The sequence below is a fragment of the Aulostomus chinensis genome, chromosome 12 (assembly GCF_037954235.1).
Source record: "Aulostomus chinensis isolate RoL2024-O1b breed Wild chromosome 12, RoL_Achi_v1.0, whole genome shotgun sequence".
Taxonomy (NCBI): Eukaryota; Metazoa; Chordata; class Actinopteri; order Syngnathiformes; family Aulostomidae; genus Aulostomus; species Aulostomus chinensis.
This window is the reverse complement of record NC_141331.1, coordinates 1,816,238-1,839,900: the sequence shown is the minus strand read 5'-3', so window position 1 is coordinate 1,839,900 and position 23,663 is coordinate 1,816,238. Positions and strand designations below refer to the sequence as shown.

The 23,663-nt window shown below is 48.5% G+C and overlaps 1 protein-coding gene and 1 long non-coding RNA gene across 4 annotated transcripts in view; one reads left to right on the top strand and one right to left on the bottom strand.

Moving 5' to 3' along the window:
• Positions 1–23,663, bottom strand: part of hecw2a (HECT, C2 and WW domain containing E3 ubiquitin protein ligase 2a) — a 33,530-nt gene that overhangs the window by 4,888 nt on the left and 4,979 nt on the right. For 2 of the 3 annotated variants that reach the window (XR_015118661.1, XM_086219556.1), the window contains exons 2-29: positions 18,063–18,713; positions 14,445–14,552; positions 14,211–14,305; positions 13,370–13,436; positions 12,664–12,833; positions 12,447–12,586; positions 12,250–12,350; positions 10,697–11,538; positions 10,078–10,372; positions 9,883–9,975; positions 9,353–9,503; positions 8,956–9,062; positions 8,281–8,405; positions 7,599–7,784; positions 7,346–7,480; positions 6,969–7,071; positions 6,777–6,873; positions 6,530–6,613; positions 4,431–4,513; positions 3,995–4,115; positions 3,566–3,679; positions 3,271–3,423; positions 3,009–3,107; positions 2,216–2,345; positions 2,004–2,150; positions 1,629–1,743; positions 794–879; positions 177–289 (exon numbers count right to left, since the gene is read on the bottom strand). Coding sequence is in view for 1 of the 3 variants with exons in the window: in XM_086219556.1 (XP_086075682.1) it covers positions 177–289; positions 794–879; positions 1,629–1,743; positions 2,004–2,150; positions 2,216–2,345; positions 3,009–3,107; positions 3,271–3,423; positions 3,566–3,679; positions 3,995–4,115; positions 4,431–4,513; positions 6,530–6,613; positions 6,777–6,873; positions 6,969–7,071; positions 7,346–7,480; positions 7,599–7,784; positions 8,281–8,405; positions 8,956–9,062; positions 9,353–9,503; positions 9,883–9,975; positions 10,078–10,372; positions 10,697–11,538; positions 12,250–12,350; positions 12,447–12,586; positions 12,664–12,833; positions 13,370–13,436; positions 14,211–14,305; positions 14,445–14,552; positions 18,063–18,441 (4,439 nt within the window). In the remaining 2 variants the exon portion in view is untranslated. Of the gene's footprint in view, positions 1–176; positions 290–793; positions 880–1,628; positions 1,744–2,003; positions 2,170–2,215; positions 2,346–3,008; positions 3,108–3,270; positions 3,424–3,565; positions 3,680–3,994; positions 4,116–4,430; positions 4,514–6,529; positions 6,614–6,776; positions 6,874–6,968; positions 7,072–7,345; positions 7,481–7,598; positions 7,785–8,280; positions 8,406–8,955; positions 9,063–9,352; positions 9,504–9,882; positions 9,976–10,077; positions 10,373–10,696; positions 11,539–12,249; positions 12,351–12,446; positions 12,587–12,663; positions 12,834–13,369; positions 13,437–14,210; positions 14,306–14,444; positions 14,553–18,062; positions 18,714–23,663 lie in introns of those variants that run through there. The other variant, XR_015118662.1, reaches the window with a different exon arrangement.
• Positions 12,381–14,461, top strand: LOC147251700 (uncharacterized). The gene is made up of 3 exons (XR_015118663.1): positions 12,381–12,450; positions 12,593–12,780; positions 14,383–14,461. It is a non-coding gene; the product is annotated as an uncharacterized LOC147251700 (long non-coding RNA).

The window sequence follows — 23,663 nt, the reverse complement described above, 5'->3', positions numbered from 1 at the left end:
GAGCTGAAAGTTGCCCCCTTCAGTCAAACGTATCCTTACGCATCTGTCTGGAAAGGCTGATGTTCATCAGGCATCCCAACACCTCAGGCACTTGGTGAGGTGAGACGCAAGTGTTGAGTTTAATTCCAAGAAAACGCATCTCATCAGTAATGTGTGAGAGTAGATTGTGACCCCACCTGGGTAAAGACGTGATCTTTCCCCACTTCTCCACACAGAACCGGCGGGGTCCGTTACTCCCCCGCAGGGACGCGAACCCTTCGTAGGGAATACTGGAGGTGCCCGTCACAAACTAGAGCCAGAAAGATGAGCCACACTTTACTGTCAGCAGGAAAGTGACAGTTGATCAATGATTTATGACACACCGATGACGCTGAGAGCTGATTGAAGTCTTGAGAGTGCATCCTATGTTTCTACATCAAGGGTGCCAAACGTGGGGCCCGTGGGCCAAATTAGGCTCCCACAGATCTAAGATAATAAAAATAAGAGTAACACTTACACTGAATAATACAAGTATTGCAAAAATCATATAAAAATACACTGTAAATCCCTGTTTATGTAGTTTTCTTGTTTGGGTCCACAATTTTCCACTCCTTTTCTTTTAAATCTAATTTTTATAATTGCTTAAGGGAGTCATTCCCTAGGTGGCTGGAGCGAAACGCTAATTTCTTCTGTTGCATTACATGCAACAAGCTCTGTGGCGTGCAGCAAACGGCGCTCTGCGGTGCCTGTGAGGCCACGGACCGCCACGCGGGGGCGGTCCGCCAGCCTGCATGTGCCCACCCATGTGCCTCACCTGCAGCAGCCTCAGCCTCTGCTCATTGTTGAAGCGCTCCACAGCTGCCCAGAACCAGCGGATCACTATGTGGTTGTCATGGTAACCTGAAGGGAGATGGCGCTGCATGAGTCAGATGAACAACGGTCTCGCTCCTCATTTAGCTCCTCCCCTCCCACGTTTCTTCTGCTGTTTAATGTTTTATATCTCCGATGCGTCTATTAAAAGATTCTGGGCCTGTTGCTGGTCTCATGTCCTGGAAGCTCCTCAGGCGCCTTGGCCCGACCCTTCGGAGACGTTCAATGACATCTGACGCCTCTGATGTGCGTCCTGCCGTGATTAAATGATGATTGAAATTTAGAACACCACAGCTGGGGACAGGTTACCTCCTGCTCCAACTGATAGTCAAAACAGAGTCTGAGCGTCTGTCCCATCTGGACGTCGCATGTCACATGATTTCTATTGTTCCAGGGCGTAAAAGTTATGATCAAATCAATCATTTGAAAGGCTGTAAATACAAGGTCAACGCTGCTGTCCTGCTCTGCAGGGAACATCAGCAGTCAATCTCATATCCCAAATGTCACTCAGAGTAATTGTAAATAGATACATTGACTGACATGATGTGTTCTCGGCGTGGACGGCGCTGGATGCTATGATGTGTCAGCAACACCACAGACCTGGACCAGGGAGACACGTCCCTCTGGTCTGATGCTTCCTGTTAACCTGACATATAAAACCTGTCTCTGAACCATCAACTGCTCAATTAAAGCAAATGAGCCAACAACAACAACAACAACTACAAAAATTCATCTTCAACACGCGACAAACATTTTCCCGGCGGTGACGGTGCGCTGACCTCCTCTGTACTCTGTGTTGTTCCTCCAGTCGGCCAGGTCGATCTCTGCGGTCCCCGCAATCACCAGCTCCAACTCACGGGCATCGAACACCGACACCAGCCGCACATCCACCACCTCAGGGAACACACACACACACACACACACACACACACACGTATATATCAGAAAAGCTAAATCCAAATGTGTCTCTGATTATTTTCAGCTCCTTTTCTTGCAGCTAAGCATCGCCAAGCCGACGAGTCAACCATCAAAGCTGATGCATATTCAGGATTTTTCAGGAGACACTGATGTGACACACTGATGCTGGATCAGATTTCATGTGTTTAAATGTGCATGAGAGCAAAATGAATGAGGTCTGTGTGTAACATCTGTACCTCGTAGAACCCTCGGACCAGGCTCTCGGTCTGCTGAGCCACGCCTCTCTCGATCCGCCACTTGACCATTCGTTCGATGTACTCCTTCTTGTTCTTCTCGGACACGGGGATCCCCGCCCCCCCAGGCTTCAGCTCTCTCTCCGTGATCTGCCGGCAGACAGTATACCTTAAGACATTTAACAAATCTACCATGAGTCTTCGTCCCGTCGTACCTGTCCAAAGACTTCCTCGTTGACGGTGAACGTCAGGTCCAGCATGTCCTCGATGTCGTTGTCCTTCATCCACTGCAGGCTCTGATGGAACTCCTCGTCCAGGAACTCCAGGTCACTCAGGTCACATGGGCTGCATGAGCATAAGCAGGGGTCATACAGAGGTCACGGAGGGGTATCGAGGGGTCTGGGTGCTAATGACCTGATGGGTGTTGAGCAGCGTAGCTCCCCCTGGAGCTGGCGACTCAGCACGACTATGAAATGTGTAGTTTAGTGGCCCCAGGACAAACTCCTGGAGAGTCTCTGAGACGCAGTGACAACAGCATGGAAGGCAGCAGCATTTATAGAACTACAACTCATCTTATCTAAAAAACTACAACTCTTAGTCTCTAATGTCCCCAATATTCCTCTCAATGTCCATTTGCTTGCTTTTCACGACTGTTCCTCACAATTGCGTAGGGGCTGGGTGACAGGAAACACCACCATACAGAGACCAATCTTTCACAATCAAAACCTTTAAACAAACCATGACCCTCCACAGCAGGCAGGAAAATTCATTATCAAGGTTCTTAAACAATGAAAACTTACTCCAGTCAATAGAACCGGCAGGCACCAGCTGGCAACGAGCGATAAATCCAGCTGGTAGAGGTGCGGCTCAGCTACTAGCAGGAAAGCTAACATTATGCTAACGAGACTGAAACGTGGGCCTGTTCTGAGTTCTGGACTCACTAAGAATTTGTTGTGACGATTTAATAAAGAAATTAAATCATGTTTAGTGTCACTTTCAAGGACTTACATGCGGAGAAGCCCCTTGTAGAAGGGTCGGGTGAAGAAGGCATCCAGCAGGTACTGATGGACAAGAGCCAGCCCCAGGATCCGCCCACTGAAACGGAACCTGGACGCAACAAATAGAAAGGTAACTGCCTCGGAACTCAGGCTCCTGTTTCAGAATCAGGTGGAACAGTTGCTCCACACACAATTAATAGATGAATAAATATAAGTATGAATTCAAAGTTTTGTTCGAGTATGGACCCCACTGCGTCTCCATCCATCCTCACCATTCGTGGTGGTTGTCCACGAAGGCCGACATGGGGCTGATCTGGACGGTGTAGGTGTCGTTGGCTGAGTATTCAAACAGACCGTAGTACGGGTTGAAGAGTTCTCTAGACACCAGGAAGAAGAACTCTCTGGAGGGTCCACTGTAGTCCAGCCTGCAAAAACAGAAACACATGCAAGTAAAGACACTCGCTTCACATTCTGAGGCACAGCCTGCACTCTCACGCGACCTCCCCGGGACCACCTATGATTAGCAAACCATGATGAGCCAAGAGGAGGCAAAGAAGTCGCTCTCACCCGTCCTCCCCCACGAAGCTGACATAGAGTTTACTCCTCTGCAGGTCTTTACGGGAGTAACACATGATCTGGTTAAAGGCGTCTTCCAGAAGGTGATCCCTGCGTATGATGAGCCTGGGAATACACACACACACACACACACACACACACACACACACACACACACACACACACAGACACACACAGAGTTAATTGTTACTTGAGGCTGTTACCTCTGCCAAGGTGATCACTTGACTGGTTGAGCAGGTCATGTTCTTGGAGGTCAAGGTCACTGTGACAGGCAGACGAGGACTTCCTCGATCCATTGCCATTCATTATTCTTCAAAAAAGCCATTCCAGGTGTTTTAATGGAGTCTGTACAGGTTGTATCTCAGCCTTCATGTTGTTATGAGCAACAGCTCCACTTCAAACTGCAGGATTTGGACCTACTTGACTTTCCCGGGGCCCTGGCCGTAACCTTTGGTCTCCAGCTTTCGATAAAAGTTCCTCAGTTTGGCCTCAAAGTCACGCTTGTAGGGAGCAGGAGCACGGGCGTTGGCTCGCTGGGTGCCTGAAATGTACAGATGACAAGGACATGAGACGGACAGAGAACGGAGGAAGAGAAACAGACGATAAAAATCAAAATAAAAAGTGTGTGTGTGTGGGGGGGGTTGCTGTCCTGTAACGAGTCCACTACTCATAAGATTATAGGTGGGGGTGAGCAGGAACACTGTGACGTTTTTGTTTGTATATATAAAACAAATTAAACCTCATGGAAGAAGACTGCGATAAAAGATAAGAATTTCATAAAGGCCAGAAACGGCGTATCACGCCAATAAAGCAGCTGCGCTTGTGCTGATGTGGACAGGAAAAGATAAAGACCAACCAGGCGAGCTCTGAGGGGAGGAGAGGCTGTAACTTGGGTGGAGTAACGGTGGCACGTATGACATCACCTCCTCCTCAAATAAACTGGAAGGAGAGAGACAGAGAGAGAGAGAGAGATCAGAAGAAGGCCTAGCGTAGCATTAGCATTGGCGGATAAAATAAAACTAGACTGTTGATGTTAGAAAGAGTGAAGAGTATGTAGAGTACAACCTATATTAATACCAGTGAGATGCTCACACACACACACACACACACACACATGCTCGTGGGGATTATATAAAATAATTAATTTACTGGTTGCTTCGACAAAACTGATTGAAGGGGCATTTGGTCACGATGTTACGGCCAGGAAAAGCATGAGTCAGCACGGAATCATGACGATAAAAATGTACTTACAGCTCAATGTGAAATGTGTTCTTCACTCTACACACAGTCGTGGTCCTGTGATTAATTCAGAACATCTAAACTCACGTTTCAGAACAAAAGAGAAACCAGCATCTGGCTGGGTGGTGCGCTGGCAGTGGTGGAACACGTTGTCACATGAGTCGTCTGTGACTCGTCTTTGTTCTTTAATCTAAAGGTTTAAAGACTCCGATGAGTTCCATTGGTGGTTAATGCTGATTCATGCTTCATGGGGACGCGTTCCTCCACAGGTCAAGAACAACCGTCGCTGAGTTCTGCAGACGCGTTTCTGTTTCCGTTGGTAGTTTCAGCTAAAAATGGCGGCAGCGCTGTGTTCCCCCTCTCCTCCTCTCGACCCCGACAGGAATCCCGATTGTGTTTCTGTGCTGATTCCTGACTCAAATGTCATCAGAGACATAGTTTAGTGTTCTGTTTAGCTGTTACAAGAGGTAGTTTGCCATGGCTGTCAGCAGCCATCTTGGATCCGCTGCACTGTAAACAAAACTTTGCACTGATCCTTCTTGAATGAGCAACAACCAATGAGAAACTCCACAACTCCACCGCTGACCGACCCTGAAGGGCACCAGCATGACAGCAAATCTCACATTCTGTCTAGCGAATAATGCAAGAATCGCGGTCAGTGATTTGATGATCTCACCAGCAGCAGTGAGGACCTGGTGATGTCATCAAGCGCTTTTCACAGCCCACAATCAAAACACACAAGAACCACGTGAGAGGCCAGCCTTCAGCGAACTCTTGTCTTCTTTGCACATCAACATCAAAATGCGGATCTTTGTGAGGGACCTGAGCAACAAGACCATCACTCTGGTCGTCGAGCCAAGCGACACCATTGAGAGCGTCAAGCCCAAGATCCAGAACAAGGAAGGACTCCTGCCACACGTGCAGCAGCAGAAAGATCCTGACAGACAACTGCACCCTCAGTGGTGGGCACCCGTGGTGACGCAGCAACAACCCGTTAAAACAACAAGTTACTCTTCTACGAAAGTGTATTAGCCTGTCATTGGTAGCATGTCCACAGGGTGAAGAAGCAGGCTAACTGCTGATGCTAAATGCTAATTACTAACCACAACAAACCAGTGGTAAGACTGCAAAAATGTGTTCATTACCTCCATCAAGGAGGTCATGTTGTCTGTGGCGTTTGCCCATCTGTCAGCTGCAAAAACTCACCAAACATGGTGGAGGGGCGGAGCCTGGGCCAAGGAAGTAGGCATTAATATTGAGATCAAAGCGCCACCTGGTGGCAACAGGTAATCACAAGTTTCTTTATACTCTGATGGGATGCTCTCCTGTGATGGGTTACAATGAAGACTGAGAGGTTACCATGGCGAGGAGGCAGCCATGTTTGAACCAAGACCACTTGACCAAAGAACAGGAAGCTGTAATAACTGGAGTCACATGATCAGATCTTTGGTGAGAGTTCTGAAGACGTCTAGAAGCTGAGTTTAAGTAACAGCGCCACCAGGTGGTACAGGAGGTGAGTCTGATGGAACTAACGTCACATGACCATGTCGTCCTCACCTGATGGACAGCTACATCACATACAGGAAGTGTGTGCTCTCTGGTGCCAGGAAGTGATATTAGCACCACAGTGCAGAAGAAGTCTATTACTATCACACACACACACACACACACACACACACACACACACACACACACACACACACACACATAATTTACCTCAGCAGCATGACGAGGTCAGCGTCGCTTGAGAGTCGTGCCAGCCCAGTGACTCCCTCACTGCGAATAAACTGCACCTTCTCCCTGCAAACACACAAACACACACACACACACACACACACACACACACACACACACACACACACACACACACACACACACACACACACTCAGATTAAAGGTTGCCTGTGTGCTGACTGATGATGATGATAATGAGGTCACACAGAGAGGAAGAGGGTGAGTTTACTTGAGCGCGTGGTTCCTGGCGAGCTCTGGTTGTCTCTCCTGCAGAACGTCAAAGATATTGGGTTGCCGTAGAAACGCCACTATCTTGTCATTGTATGCTGCAACAAGATGATGTGGAGATGACTCGACACGTGTCACACTTACAGTGTACGTTTATACAGTACAAGCTTGTGTGCAGTTCTGGACAACATACCCACAGGCACCACGTCATGGTACTGACTACGACTGGAGCCGCTGAAGGTGCTGGAGGGGCGGGGCATGATGGGCGGGGTGGTCTGGCGAGAGTCGTCCACCACCTGTGACAAAAGGAGGCACTACAGTTCAGGTTGCATCCTAGTTCGGACACTGATCCACCAGAAGCTGAAATCAGGAACGCTGTCAGAATGCCAGCCCTCACAGCCTCTCAGACCTCACCAAGATGGCTGCCGAGATTGTTCACAGTAGTTACTGACCTTCCCTTGCTGCACTCTTGACTGGCATTTCAACAGGCTGTGACGGCAGCACTGCGACTCACATAGCATTTTACTCCTTCAAACTGGCCTGTGTAAATATAGGCAGCGAGTCTCTCACCTCCCCGGCGCTGTGGCTGCGCTGGCGGCTCAGGTGCTGGCGGTGGGCCAGCAGCCCAGTAGAGCGGGAGCTCTGGAGGGGCAGCCGGGGATCGATGAAGGTCGTGGACCGACAGTTGTGATCCACGAAGAAAGGCTGAGGATAGAGATGGAAACACCTGTGGTCAGGCATGCATACGCAGCTACGTACGTGTACTGTGAATGTTTCAGGTCATCATCATCATCATCGTCGTCGTCATCATCATCATCACCACCTTTCCAGTGTGGTCGTGCTTCATCTCCCAGCCCCGGGGAAGCTCCAGCTGCTTGTTGGAGAACATGTTGAGGAAGGTGACGAGGTCGCGGTTGTGCTGGTAACGCTCAAAGTAGTGAGCGTCTCGACGCACCTTGCTGATCATGTGCTTCAGGCAGGTGTTGCTCGTAAACATGCGGTAGGCACTCTGATAGGACAGGTGAGGTCACCGGAGAGAGACAATCAGTTCACTAAGGACCAGTTTTACCTTCAAATTACATGCAGGAGATTTGTGCAGCAGGAGGGGAGGCCGGGGACAGTTGGTTCGTTTGTACAGATGTATTTTGATGCGCTCAGGTGATCAGAGGTTCTAGAAATGTTATCAATAGAAACACTTTTATCATCTAAGAACAGAACCGGCAGGAGCTCAGACGTCGGCCACTGGTGGGGGGATATTTTAAATCTCTGTTTTAATCAAGATTGTCTTCAAGGGCTGTTTAAGCCAAACATGAAAATAATGGTGAAAAAACAAGTTGTATGTGGTTTGATTGTTAAATCTTACTGACATATAGAATTAATTACAGCAGGTCACATGACTACACGTGACCTAAAACCGCCCGGGACCCGTCCTACTTTGTTGGAGCCAAAAGGCTGCGATGAGAGCTTAGAAATCTAAAGTCGTATCAAAGTTTGTGTCGACTGACGGGGTTTGAATGCAGCACGGTGAAGAAGTCGGGGCTGCACAGGAACTTGGCGCTGGGCGACTGGAGCAGCAGCGAGAGCCGCGAGCGTCCGCTGGAGTGACTGACAGCGCTCTCTCGCCGGTACTCTGCAACACAATCAGAAGGTTAAAATACAAACGATCTCTGGCGCCATCTTGAGTCATGTCACATGCACATTTTAATCAACGTAATATCAACAATAAATGCATAAATGTGCTGTCATGCAACGGGAAAAAAATGAAACAGAAAATAGTAAATAGAGATTCTGTACGACCAATGTGGTCAGTGGCACGACCACCGCCACGCTCGTCCACACTGAGACGCATCCGTAAAAATCGGACTCGAATCTGACCTCACCAGAGAGCAGTGAAGGGCAGCGCAAACCCCTGATTCAGTCAGCTGATCCGACACAACTGTTACAATTCCAGCGAAACCGCCACAGATCCTGTTTTCTTTTAGCCAAGAGTTTATTTGCTGGATAAAGCGCACACATCCGAGGATGAAGCAGACTTCTGAGCGTCCACCAGCAACCTGCTGTGGATGATGACCTCATACGACCCCGCTTCAGTCACTCTGACACTTCCCTCCGAGCAAACTCCAGTGGAGGGAAGTGAAGAGAAACGTTTCCTGCACTGGTGTCCGTCAAGTGGAACTGACCTGAGATGGAGTGAGGCATCAGCTCGCTCTCCGGTTCCGGTAACGGATCAACCGTACTTTCTTCTGTTCTGTCACTGTTGGTTATCGTCCTTCTGATGCTCTGGTATCTTTGATGAAGAGGAAGAAACAGTGACCACAGAGGAGCTTCAGTTTATTTTCACACTATTTCAGACTTACAAATTCTCTAAAAACAAAGTTGTGAGTGAGAACGTAAAAGACAAACGTCACCATTTGGGTGAATCGTCCCTGTAGGCTGCTGATGTTGATGGAGAAATGGGTTGCGAGACACTTTTGTGATCCTGTTTGTGCGTCCACACTGAGACGCATCCGTAGAAATCTGATTCAAATCTGAACTCACCAGAGAGCAGTGAAGCAGTGCATGAGAGCCAGTGCTCACCTGCGGTTGAGCTGCTCCATCTGCTGAATGGAGTTGGAGCGGGTCAGACCCTGCGGGGCAGGGGGTCCGGTGGGGCGCTGCCATGTGGTTGTCCTGTTCACGTGGTCCACGAAGAAGATCCTCCCGTGGCTGTCGATGCGCGCCTCCCAGTCTGAGAGGCGACCACAGCATTGGTCATTTTCAAGTCACGTGTAGTCAGAAATCCTTGCTGGACTTCAAGGCTCAGGTAGCTGTGCTCAGAAGGGCTCACTGCTCTGGCCTGCTTCATGTTTGTGCTATGTGCTACTAGCCATGCTTCTTTGGTGTGTTCTAACTGCAGAGGAGAGAACTAGAGAGCCTGGATGTGTGCGACACTACACGCTGGCTTTGTTCTGTGTAGGCAAGCAGAGCTCCATGACAGCGTGAGGGGCGGGCTCCTTCCAGCTCTGCCTGAGAGGAACCCGACCGTCTCAAACTCATATTGTACATTCAATTATTACTGTCAAACAAGAGTTGACCAGCAGGGGGCACATGCAGACACACACACTCACTGGGAGGAAGAGGCTCGTCCACGCGCTGGTAACGGTGGATGTCGTGTCGCACAGACGGAAGAGAACGTACAGGATGGCCGTTGACGGGGGCGCCTGGGACGGGAAACACACCGAATATCAAAGGACTTTTTCAAATGAAGCTGAAGACTCCAGCTAAATATAGTTGGTTACGCAAGTTTCTGAGGGGAGGAGTACCTTCCTCGCCATCAGTTTCCGTAGTAATTTGCTCGGAATCCACAGACCCCATCTCCTCATGCAGTTTGGTCTCCTCCCCTTCCAGGTCTTCAGCCACGCCCCCGGTGGCCTGCAGGCTCAGCCGCCTTATGCTGATCTCCTGCATGTCTTCCTGCTGGCCTGAGGGTGAAGTGTCTCCTTCAGCATCGGTGACGGCACCTCTTCCTTCCTCATCTACGGCCGGATGAGTCGATGGCGAGCCAGAGGTCACATCCCCTCCTGGATCGATGGCCGCGTCTGCTCCCGCCAAGGCCTCCTGCAAAGAAGCGAACGCAGGAAAACAACTAATGATTGCCGTGGATGGGATCTACATGATCAGCCTCCGCCTGACAACTCTCTGTCGGAGGCGAAGCACCTCGAGAGACGACGTCAGGGAGAGGTCATCAGCTCCCCAGGAGGCAGCATCACTTCCATCTCCATGGCAACAGACAAAAGCAGAGAAAAGTTTTTCTTCATGCTGACATGTATTAATAATATATCCAAGACCTCAACTGCCAAAATACTGTTTGATTATTATGCAGAAAATCAATCAGATTCTTAAGATAATTGATTATTTTGATTAATAAGACAAAGACCTCACCATGGCAGTGGTCAGTGTGATCGGGCAGCTCTCAGACGACGAGACCACCGTCTGAGGGGCCGTTGCCATGGAGCAGGTGTCGATCTCGGAGGAAGCGTCCTCGCCAGGCCCCCGTCCTTCCTCAGGTGCCCCTCCGCCCTCTGGCAATGCATTATGGGACACCGCCTCTGTGAGGGGAGCTTCCTCCACCTCAGAGAAGACGTCTGGCTCCAAACTATCATCCAAGTCCAGACCCGCCTCCGCCTCCAGGACCACCTGGGCCTCAGGGGTGACATGCTCTGTGGCACCTGCCCCTTCTGGCTCCTCCTCCAGCACTGATGGCTCCAGCTGCTCCGGCTCAGGGAACGGGTCGTCCTCATCGGGCCCGCTGATATCCGGAGGTTCTCCGTTCATCAGCAGTGGGGACAGTGGCATCGGGATGATGTCGTTGACCCCTGTCCTCTCTTCGTCCTCGTCTGAATCGATGTGCAACATGGCACTTAGTCTCGTGTGTGTAGGGAAGCTGGAGTGAAGTTTAGGGGAAGCAGCACCCAGGGGTCTTTCACCGGGGCCCTTGGGGGCCTCAATAGCATCCAGGCCCTCACTAAGGGACCTCTGGAGCGTTTCATGTCCTGACAAGCTCTCTGCCTCCATGAACCTGCCCTCTCTCACCAGTGATAGCTCCTTTTCCGGGAAGGCTGTGGCCCCACCCTCCCACAGGCCCTGGGAGCCCTGGGAACCGGTGGGAGAGGGGCCTGCAGAGACCAACCCTGGGAGGTGGTGAGGCAGGTCCTCATCATCAGAGGGAGTCCCTGGAGCGCCGTTAAAGGATGAAAGCCCGATGATGGAATCTGGAGAGGCACCTGAGAGGGGAAGGAGGCATGATGAGGAAACAGACAGCAACAACCATCGTGATGGAGTGAATCTGTGAGAAAGATAAGGCATCACTTCTTTACTTCCCCTCTTTTTATCTGGCTCCCATTCCAATGAGTTTTACAAGAATTCAATGGCTTGAAGTTACGAGGGTTTATAGATTACATGTACAAAGATTTGTGTCGTTTTGACTGAAGGCTCGGAAGTATTTCACAGAAAGTAGGATTTAAGGCGACATGAAAAAGTGCCACCTAGTAAAGGAATTTCCCTTGGTTTTTCTCTCCAATTGCTCATCACTAATTTGCCTGATCAAGTCGCCCTGCTTGACCGTGGACAACCACATGCTTCCTCCATCATTTGTGGTGTTGTTGGCTGCAACTTTCCAACTGCTGGTGCGGAGTTTCATCAGTGGGACGTAGCAAGTGGGTGAAGCACGATATCCCCCCTGACCAGAGGGGGCATGAGTGCAGCCTCCAGAACTCACACCCTCATCCACAGACAGGCTAACGGCATCTCAATGGACGCCCAACCAAGCTGGAAGCAACACAGAGAACCAGTTCCACTGTGTTGGTGGGAAAAGCAACAGATGTCTGCACCACCTGGATGCCCTCACAAGTACTTTCATTTGTTGGGACAGGAAAAAGAATTCCTAAGGTTCCACTGGATATAGATAAACGTAGTTACAGCCAAGACACATTTACCATCGGGTCCGGTCGAGGTGAGCTCCACTTTGAACTGCAACTGTCCACTAACGTGTTCAGTGGGTAAACGCCGACACAGAGAGAAGCTGACCGGCTGGACTCTGAGCGAACAAACACAGGAGTCAGTATGTCAGAAAGATGTGTGGCCCTCTGAGTGTTCACACGTCAATGATCAGGTCTGCGTGTTTCTCACCTACCCAGGTATTTTCTCAATAAGTCGCTGCACAGGGATGGTGAGCTGGCCGAGGAACCGCTTGATGATCGGCCTGCTTTTGGCAAACTTGTCCTTCACTTCGATGTACAGGATGTCCGTCATGAGTGCTACAAATGTGTATTTCTGCAGACAGAAACCAGGAAGAGAATAAATGAGTTTTGTGGCCTTATGGATAATGGAGCACATCGACAGCTGCTCACCTCTCCATGCCAGACTGGGTTGGTGGTGTTGGCGATAATTGCCGACCGTCGTTCTTGTCCGTGATGGCTGAAGACAGGGAAGACGCTCCTCTTGCCTGGGTGGATGGACATCTTCAGGTAGGGGTCTGGATTGAAGAACATGCCCTTCTTCAGGCCAGTGGCACGCAGATCTGCAACCCGACGACCAAGTACAGAGTTACTAATGAAGCGATTTTCAAACAACTGAGTCGCAAAGTACGTTGTGAAAGAATGTAAATAAATATCAGTATTTTAAAAATAGGTCATAGGTAATATATGACTAGCTGGAAACCAAATCATTGATCTCCAGGACTCTAATCAAAGATCTGATCATGTGACTCCAGTTTCTACACTTTTCTGTTCTATGGTCAGATATAAAAAATGGCCACCTCCTTGCCATGGCAACCTCTTAGTCTCAAGAGTGACCCATCAATAGGTACTGAGGGAGGTTCTGACCATGTTTGAAATGATCTGGTCGATCCACTGGGCAAGGGTCATCAACATGTCATAAAAAAATCCTTTCCTGATGCCACTAGGTGGCGCTGCGACACGTCAGACCTCAAATTTAATGTTTTTTTCCTTAAATTGCTAGTTTGATCAGGCAGCATGTTGATATTGTACCCTTTTAAAATGATTACACGACAACTTTGTCCTTTTTTCTGATAGACATTAAAACAGATCCACTAACCTGTCAAAGTAAAGCTGATGAGTTTCCGAGGATGTTCGACGCCCACCTGCTCGGCCAGACCCTCCACCTGAGAAACAACAGCCGTGTTACAATGTGTTTCCTCAGAACACTTGTATTCAAGCCGAACATTTCATTTGTCAACCTGAACTGATTTAACTCTACAAAAGTGCTACAAGAGGAGGCAGCAAGGAGGCTGGTGGCAGCCAGTCTGACGCGACCAGGAGTTACTGGTCAGGATGGGAGAAGCAGACTCAACAATTTGTGTACAAATCACAACAAAGTACAGATTCCTGACTCGAGACAGCGAGTCCTGTGGTGTGAGCCATTACAACTGAACCCTGAAAGCCAGTTCAGATCAACATTAACCACAGCTGTGCTTTTAAAAACTTTCTATTTTAGACTTTTGTTATTGAGTATTGTTTTATTGTTGTATATTGTCAACTAAATAGCTCTGATTATAGGCGAGCTATAGCTAGAATAGCAACCGCTGGTATTTGTTGGCCTTCAGCTGTTCACATAAATAGGTCACTGATTAGTGATCAGTGTAAACATGAACACAGCAAGCAAAGTCACGGTCAACATCATGCATTTGGTTCTGTTGCCTCCTGGTTGCACACAAACAGGAACCACTTATGAGAAGTGTTGCTGTGGAACCGGCAACCCGTCTCAAGTGAGAATTGCCAATTTTTAAGACATTTAACATTGAGATGTCTTGGAATCTTGCGTTCTCTCTTGTGGCGAATCGTTGATCTTAAGTGACATGAAAATCAAGTCTGAGCCATCAAGCAGCTTTTCAAACATCTGCAACACGTCAATCCCCAGAAACCAAGTGGACACAGACCAGGACCGCGGTGTTCTTGACGGTGATGCAGGGCGTTGTGGCTCTCAGGGCTCCACTCACTCCGTGGTAGTATTTGAAACAGATCTTGGTTTCAGCTGCAGAGGAAGTAGCACAGAATTATGGCATACAGACACACTGATATGAAGTGTTTAACATTACTGTCTGTCTGCAGTGCGTAAAGGTGAATATCCTGCTCAAATGTAAGGAGAAGAATGGCTTCCAGCGGTTGCTTACGCTCCATGAAGTAAGGCCCAGGTTCCAGCCTCCAGACAATCTGACCCTTCTGGGTGCCATTGACCCCACGGTTCTTACAGTCCCACACGTTGGATGGGTTGGTTTCATCTGCAGGAAGGACAACTGAATCAATTCAGAGGTGAGGCAGAGACAAATCGCCCTCTCGGCATCCTGACGGTGTCCTCGATTTAAACCCGTCAGAGCAGGAAATGTAACAACCTCTGCTGTCGACGCGTGGTAGCAGGACAGGAGGCTAGTAATATCAGACTTGGTGGAGTACTGCAATATTATGACATGATATGAAGTGTTTTCTCTTTACATGTTTTCTCCAGAATACTTCATTGCCAGGCTCCAGTTTTATACAGATGATACCCTCATTTATTTGACTTGTGAACATGAAAAAAAACATCCAGTTATGGAGGACCTGCACCCTCATGAGATCAGCTCAACCAAAAGGCCAACCTGCCAGCAATGCTTGCTTCCCTTAACCGACGGTCCATGGCTGTAAAAATGGATTCTCAAGGTTTAAATGATAAAATACAAAGCCCAAAGAGGTCTGACCCTCGAGTTTACTGTAAGATGTAGCAGATCTATTCCCACTCCCATCATTCCTTGCTCAAACATCCAGATAAGTAGCTAAAGGAAATCCAGCCTTAAATTCAGGGCTGCCAACTCTGCCTTTTTAACCTACCCGTCATTTTTATTTTCTTTTAAATCACAATGTGACTGTTTCCCCTGTTACAAGCCCAAAAAACCCCTCACTTTTATAGTGATCTCATTACTGTGGCTGGACCCAAAACTTGTGTACATGGAGTAAAAGGCAGTTGCTAACAAGCTATCATTACACTGGGTATGGAAGGTCAGGGCCCACTTTCTCTGTTCTTACTGCAGGTTCTTCCATTAATATTCTGTACTTCTCCATTTTATGAATAACAAGCCGTCCTGGCTTTATAACAAGCTAGCAGGAGGTTGGTACGTGGAGGAGGAATGAAAAGGGGGCACCGTCGTCCTGATTCGTGAGTCAGTACAGCATCAAAAAGATGGTCAAACTAGCATCACGTTACTTTAAATCAAGACAGACAAGACTGAAACAATGTTCAATCTCTGGATCGAGGCTGCAGCCTTCTGCTTTGTTTAGTCTGAAAACTTGTCTTCCCAAACTGAAGTCGGCCTTTAATCAGTGATATTCATGCCCAAAATAGCCGCACTACAACCTCTACACAGAAGGTCAAACAAGAAACTCTTCCTCTAGGTTAAGAGGAGGCGGCGGGGGGGGGGGGGGGGGTTGCTCCTCCGAGGTACGAGACCCTGGAAGAGGTAATGAACTCCCAGCAGCCTGCTAATCAATGTAAGGTAACCCCGCCAGCATCGCTCTCTCTGCCACATCCACATCCACTCAGCCAGAGAGTCCTGGAGGTCATTGGAAATGTAAATGGACGTTTAGTTAACAAGTTAAAAGTCTTCAGTCTATAAATATCTGCCCGTTGTACCTTTGAGCCACTTTAAAAGGGATGCCTTGAGTCTTTCTTACAATGCTCCAGAAGGTCAAAATCTCGTCTTGTACTGCAGGTTTGCTCTTGGAAATCAAAGGCACTCATTGTTTCCATCCATCCACGATCCCTACGACACAATACCTCCCGCTGAACTGCTCACCGACCACAATTCTCCATGAATGTCACTGTTTTATCTTTGTTCACCACATGGTGGCAATTATGTGAGTGTAATCCGGTTCACCGGAACAACATTGTCGGCATAAACCCTGCTACCAGCTTGTGACTGGTTCCTTTCAGTCCATCCCCACCCCGGCCCACCCCCATGTGTGTCCCCCTCAATATGTGACACAACCGCTGACTCTGAGTTAGCGAGCTAATGGCTAATAGCAGATACTGATACCAAAGCTCTTTTTTTCGTGGTTATCATCACTATTACTGTTAGCATCATGTTTAAGGTTACATCATAGCAAATCACAGAGCACTTTCTTCTTCAAAACAGTTAATATATACACACCTGCATTAAATTCAAATGTGTTCCAAAGCAGCTTGGATGGGTGACATGTCACATGCTATGTTGCTAAGGGTTCATGGAAACTGGACCAGTCCAGCTCCAATCTTGGAGGTGTCAGCTGTTGACAGTAGAGAACTGATCTAGTCCATGGAACAACTTTGCACTGACTTCCGGAAGCTAATGGACTAGCAGCTAGCCCAGAGGTGACACCAGTGAGCTGGCTTGACGTGAGCTAAACAGCTAAAATTCACAAATAGATTCTTGATAACAAAAGTGCTGGTTGCACACAATGTGTTATGTATTAGTTTTCAGCAGGATGGACAGATTCTCTTGGCAGTCCGAGCCTGATAGCCTTCTACAGCAGGCAGGTCAATGTTCTCCCCCTGTCAAATTCCCGTCTCTAAGCAGGATCACTAAAGACCACCCAGGCTCACCTGAGGGACCCGCAGCGGTTGTGATGGTGTGTCTGCTATCATACACCGAGCGAGACTCTTTACTTGTTGACTCAGCTTCCAGAGCAGAGTAAAGTCTTAGCAGCTCCTGTTTCAGTATTGACTCTAGAGTTGGAAGCTCCTGCAAGACTCCGCTGGGCTATTCTCAGCTCCCAGCAATAAAACATCCGGATCAGCTGAAAAGAACCGAGGACACGATGGGTCAATCAATTCACGTACTGATTGGCTCCAAGTTTCTGAACTTGAACTTGACTCTGAAAGTCGACTGAAAAGCTTCTCCTGAACACTGCAGTTTCATCTCAATCCTAAATTGGGGGGAGGGGGGGGGTTCTTAAGGACTGTTAACATGTAACTGTAAAGTTTTAGATAAGACTGTTTGCCAAAGTACTAAAAAGATACTTTTTTCCTGTGGGGTATAATCCTGTGTTAATGTTACGATATTAATTCACTGTAGTTTTATCTCATGTCATTTTAGATCTTTGTACCTCCTGTTCGAGTTTTAACATTTGGTGCCATCACTGTCCTGCTCTGGTGCTGCAGAGGAAATGCAGCTATTAGCTAAATCCGGAACTAAAAATCATTGCCTATTGTCCTCCCTGAATCAATAAATGAAATAGAATTCAACTTTAAAGTTTTTAACAAAATTCAGACAATTTAGTTGCCGTGTAGTTTCCTTAAAATTTGGTCCGTTTAATCAAACAAGGCCCGTTTAGAAGTTAGCGAAAGTGTTTTCAGGGAATCAAGCGAGCTGCTGTGCCAATGCCGTTTGCATTGACAAACGATGAAGACAAACAAGAGTTTTGAACACTGATGATTCATGTAAAATTCAGGCACTGATCCTGTTGTAGCCCAGATGACGGTGATTAGCAATCTCACTGAGAACTGCCACATCACCCACAGTTCTAAAGTGAGACAGCGATGTCACCGTTGGCCATTCTGAGTTTCACAACTTCCCAGGATTGCTTGAGGGGAAACTGGCAGCGGAGACGTGAATCCTGCTGGCAGCAGGAGAGATCAGCTGATCTTCAAATGTGTCTTACCAAAGTTTGGTCAAAAACCCAACACAATGGTTTATTGGATCTGCAGTTGTCCAACTCTTAAGATGATTGTGTGCACAATCTTGTACCTTTGACCTTTCCTGTGTCGTGCAGGTGCATCTCACCTATGTGGTACAGGCCGATCCAGTCGGTGGCATCCACCTCCTCCTTGATGTCCCAGGATATGACAAGGTTCTGGCCCCTGTTCAGTGTGTATTCCAGGGTGGATGCCGTCAGTGATGACCTGCTCTGGGACGTGACCAGATCCGTGTCACTGTTAGCTCGAGGAAGTCCGATGGGACTGCTGACCACAGAGACGGTGTCCACAGAAGCCCCACCCCTCTCAGCTAATGTGCGGAGGTTCTCCGGGCTAAGGGTATGCCGGAGGTGCGGGCTGCGCCTCCGTGGAGCTGATAGGTGTTCACGGGTCCCCACAGCCAGGTTGGGGGGATTGTGGGAGCGTGTCCTGGCTGGTAGGACAGCTGTGGCGAGGGAGGGACGCATGTTGAGCAGCAGCTAGGAAACGTGTTGATGAGAAGGTCCAAGAAGAGGTTCGATGTTGTTTATCGGCTGAGCTGGTTGCAGACGTGAAGACGCCGTTGGTCGTTCAATTGTTGACTCAACTTAAATCCTTCTCGATTTGACAAGACCGGTTTGATAACGCGGTGCCGCCCCCCTTTCTGAGGCCCTCACCATCAGGGCCTTTGGTCCCCCATCCTACCATGAACGTTCTCGAAGGAATCTCGAAGGATCTGGCTCTCCTTCACTCTGAGGACCTAAAGAAGGGAGGAAGGTGAAAGAAAGAAAAAAATCAGGCAAATTTCTTCCTCACAACAGAAGCAATGACTGAACGAGCGTCAGCCGGCGGCGGAGGTTGTTTGCTGTCACTGAAACAAATAACCTGTGCGGCCATTTCCCTCTCCAGCCTCTAATGGAAGAGGAAATGGATGACAGGCCGGTTTCCACGGTGAACAATTCTTTCTATTTTTGGCTTTTATTACCTCTGCCCAGGAGGTTATGATTTCATTGCTTTTTGTTTGTCTGTCTGACAGCAGGATTAATCTGATGACGTACTTGTTCAAAACCAGGCGACAGAAGCAGGGAATACGAGCAGCAACCAGACTCTCTGACTGTGCAGCAGAAGCAGGTTCAGGGTTCTGCGGTGCAGAATAATGGTCACTATCTTTTTCTTTCACTTTGCACCTTGAGTGAGACCTCCATGTATTTATAACGACAGGTAGAACTGTGCAAATAGTAAAGCAAACTTCTCATTGTGTTGTTGTCCCCAATCATTAAAATAGATGATAGACATGATCCTGTATGAGTCTGGGTCACACGTGTGCAAAATAGAGCCCCAGGAACCGAATCGGCATGTCGACGGGCGCTGCTCTGGAACTTGATTCAAACAGGGGGCGCCATCTACATTTGGACCTGACTAAAGGGCTCAAGTTGATTCTCACTGTCCGTTGGCTGTAATGGAGGTTAGCTACATGCTAACACACAAGCTCACCTCACGCTAAGGTTGTTTTTACAACTCGGCATTTCATGTGTTGCCATGATTTCTGAACCTCACCATAACAACTGTATTGATGCAACATCCTTTTCCTCAAGTGAAGAAGAAGCTTTAAAATAAATAAGTGGCCAAGTTTGGTCAATTCTGGTTAACATTTTACTTTTAATCTACATTATTTTGTCATTTTAGAGCTGTTTTGGTGAAAATACTTCCAGCACAGGCTTGTTCGAAGGGGAGGAGGGAACGCCGTCTGCGACCGCGCCCTGCTTGGCAGCAGGTCAGCTGACCTCTGGTGGGAGTCTAGAGCACACCCACATTTCCCCCCCCGGGGTCTTGTGATGATGCCTTTTTTATACTATACCTTTTTTATCTTGCCTTTTGAGTTTAATTTAACTTCTTATATTCTCTTTCTAGAGTTTCTTCTTTTCCCTTTTAGTTCCACTACCCTCCTCAATTAGGGTTAGGGTTAGGGTTAGGGTTAGGGTTAGGTTAGGGTTAGGGTTAGGGTTAGGGTTAGGGTTAGGGTTAGGTTAGGGTTAGGGTTAGGGTTAGGGTTAGGGTTAGGGTTAGGGTTAGGTTAGGGTTAGGGTTAGGGTTAGGGTTACAGCCACCAGGGCTTAAAAATTAATTTAGAGCCCCCAGGAGGCACTGGCGGTAGTTAGGTTTATAGGTGTGCCCACTCCCACCTAAGTGGAAGTGGGTAGTGCACGGTCCATCCTGGGGGCTATGCCCCACCACTCGAAAGTGGTGGGGGGGTCCAAAAATTAGGCCATTGGGCCTTCATTAGCATGGCTATTGCCGCAACGTTTCGGCCTCTTTAGGCCTTCCTCAGGCGGAGCCAGCGTAGGTAAGTGCGGTGCATTTCTGTGCTTCTCACACTTCTTTCCCTTCTGTGCTGTCCCTTTCTTTTCCCTTTTCCCTCTTGTGTGTTCCCCTTTTATACTTTCCCTTTTTGTTTCCCTCCCTTCCTAACTTCTGATTTCAAATTGTGTTTGAAATCAGAACCCAACCTCCACCAAATGTCTTTGGTGGAGGTTGTCTAACTCCACTATGCCTCCGTGACCGCTGCACATTAATCTGTGAATGGTGGTCATAACCTCACCCTGATGATCAATCCTGGAGACTCACGCTAACCACCAACAGCTAAAACATGGTGCCTTTGCAACTTCCAAATGTGACTGTGTAAACAGATTCATGAGGAATTCCTGCCACACACACATACACACTCACACACACACACGCGGCTGAGTGACAGTGGTTCTCTGCTCGCCGTCAGCAGGCAGCTGTTTCTGCCTCCCAGGAAGCTCTTCAGTCAGCAGATGTCAGTTTGGCGAGCGTCAGGGGAGCCCTCCGTCTCCACCAGAACCATTTTGGTTGATGTGGGTTCAGGATGCAGCCAAAAGCAGCTAGTTTTAGACAGTCTGAGCAGAGGGAAGGTTTGGTAATCTACACCTTCTATGTGCCTGGTGCAGGGAAACAACGCTGAGTCCTGATATCTCTGGATTTAAAGGAGCATCATGTGACTCCTCATCCGCCTCACACGGAACTGTGGTCACAATACTGGACGGTCTTCAATGCAGTACCTTGATAAATATGGATGTGGGCACCGCTGACCACCAACATGATAAATGTAACGAGGTAAAACTGTGACAGAGAGGAAAAAGCACATCGATGAACCTCAGGCTGCAGTGGGAGCAGCTGAGCTGCGGCTGAACCAGCGCACTCGCACATTTTAGCCTCTGGTGTGTAGTTTTTCCCTGCCTTCCTGCCAACATGCCCAGCAACAGTGTGTAAGGACTGCACACTGAATAGACAACCAGTCATCCTAAATCACATCGGACAATCCCATTGGCTGTTGGTAGAGGAAACCATAGACATGATCACTTCCTGTTGGACGACAAACATACCTCATCCCTGACATGCTAACTTCCTGTTGGACTACAAAGCCTCATCCCTGGCATGCTAACTTCCTGTTGGACTACAAAGCCTCATCCCTGGCATGCTAACTTCCTGTTGGACTACAAAACCTAATCCCTGACATACTAACTTCCTGTATGACTACAAAGCCTAATCCCTGACATGCTAACTTCCTGTATGACTACAAAGCCTAATCCCTGACATGCTAACTTCCTGTATGACTACAAAGCCTAATCCCTGACATGCTAACTTCCTGTATGACTACAAAGCCTTGTCCCTGGCATGACCTATCATGCCCATCAGTGATGGTCTGATGTTTATTTCCAGTCTGCAGATTTGACGCTGTGAAAACGTCTCTACCGTGTGGACGGTGTGGCGTGCGTGAAGAAGTGTCTCATACATCTCACACAGGGCTCCGGTGCTGCTTCATCAATTCATTTTGCATTTTGAACAGACAGAAGCAGTGAGATGGATGAGCTGCGTCTCAAGAACACGGCGGCTCCATATTGAAATAAGATCTGCTGCATTTGACATGAGGAGGCCTGGACATCCCTGACTCAACAAGATTTACTGAAGCATGGCACTATCACACACACACACACACACACACACACACACACACACACACACACAACAGGGAGGCATTCACAACAGAATAAAACCTTCATCAGAGTTGGATTGAAAGGTAAATCCCACTCATGTGGCCTCTCAGCGCCAGCAGGGAGGGGCTGGATACATATAAACATGCATGTTCAGATGAATTAGAAGGAAGACTCAGACCTGTGACCTGTCACCCGTGAGTGGTTACGTAAGAGTTCCTGGGTCCCCCATGTTTGGGTCCATCTAAAGCTGACGTGCAGCAGAAGACGTCTCCCCACTCTACGCTGAGGGGATGACAAGCTGAGCATGACCTCAGGAAAGGCTAGACAACAATCTGGACTCACGCCACAGCTTTTGTGTTTCAGACTTGCCCAGTATAATCAGGATTCGATAGCTCTGCACAGCGCTGACCTGATGGGTTAGGGTTTGAATGTGGACTGGAGGAGCCTGGGATAAAAAACCAGGGGTTTCTCGGGGATGATTTTGTGTTTCTGGTTCTAATCATTTTGGATGGCTGACAACAGTCATGTCAGGGAGGAGGTGTGTCTGTAGTCCAACAGGAAGCGGTCATGTCAGGGAGGAGGTGTGATTGTAGTCCAACAGGAAGTGGTCATGTCAGGGAGGAGGTGTGATTGAAGTCCAACAGGAAGTGGTCATGTCAGGGAGGAGGTGTGATTGTAGTCCAACAGGAAGCGGTCATGTCAGGGAGGAGGTGTGATTGTAGTCCAACAGGAAGCGGTCATGTCAGGGAGGAGGTGTGATTGTAGTCCAACAGGAAGCGGTCATGTCAAGGAGGAGGTGTGATTGTAGTCCAACAGGAAGTGGTCATGTCAGGGAGGAGGTGTGATTGTAGTCAAACAGGAAGTGGTCATGTCAGGGAGGAGGTGTGATTGTCGTCCAACAGGAAGTGGTCATGTCAGGGAGGAGGTGTGATTGTCGTCCAACAGGAAGTGGTCATGTCAGGGATGAGGTGTGTTTGTAGTCCAACAGGAAGTGGTCATGTCAGGGAGGAGGTGTGATTGTGGTCCAACAGGAAGTGGTCATGAAAGGGAGGAGGTGTGATTGTGGTCCAACAGGAAGCGGTCATGTCAGGGAGGAGGTGTGATTGTAGTCCAACAGGAAGCGGTCATGTCAGGGAGGAGGTGTGATTGTAGTCCAACAGGAAGTGGTCATGTCAAGGATGAGGTGTGTTTGTAGTCCAACAGGAAGTGGTCAAGTCAGGGAGGAGGTGTGTTTGTAGTCCAACAGGAAGTGGTCATGTCAGGGAGGAGGTGTGTTTGTAGTCCAAAAGGAAGTGGTCATGTCAGGGAGGAGGTGTGATTGTAGTCCAACAGGAAGTGGTCATGTCAGGGAGGAGGTGTATTTGTAGTCCAACAGGAAGTGGTCATGTCAGGGAGGAGGTGTGATTGTGGTCCAACAGGAAGTGGTCATGTCAGGGAGGAGGTGTGATTGTGGTCCAACAGGAAGTGGTCATGAAAGGGAGGAGGTGTGATTGTGGTCCAACAGGAAGCGGTCATGTCAGGGAGGAGGTGTGATTGTAGTCCAACAGGAAGCGGTCATGTCGGGGAGGAGGTATGATTGTAGTCCAACAGGAAGTGGTCATGTCAGGGAGGAGGTGTGATTGTAGTCCAACAGGAAGTGGTCATGTCAGGGATGAGGTGTGTTTGTAGTCCAACAGGAAGTGGTCATGTCAGGG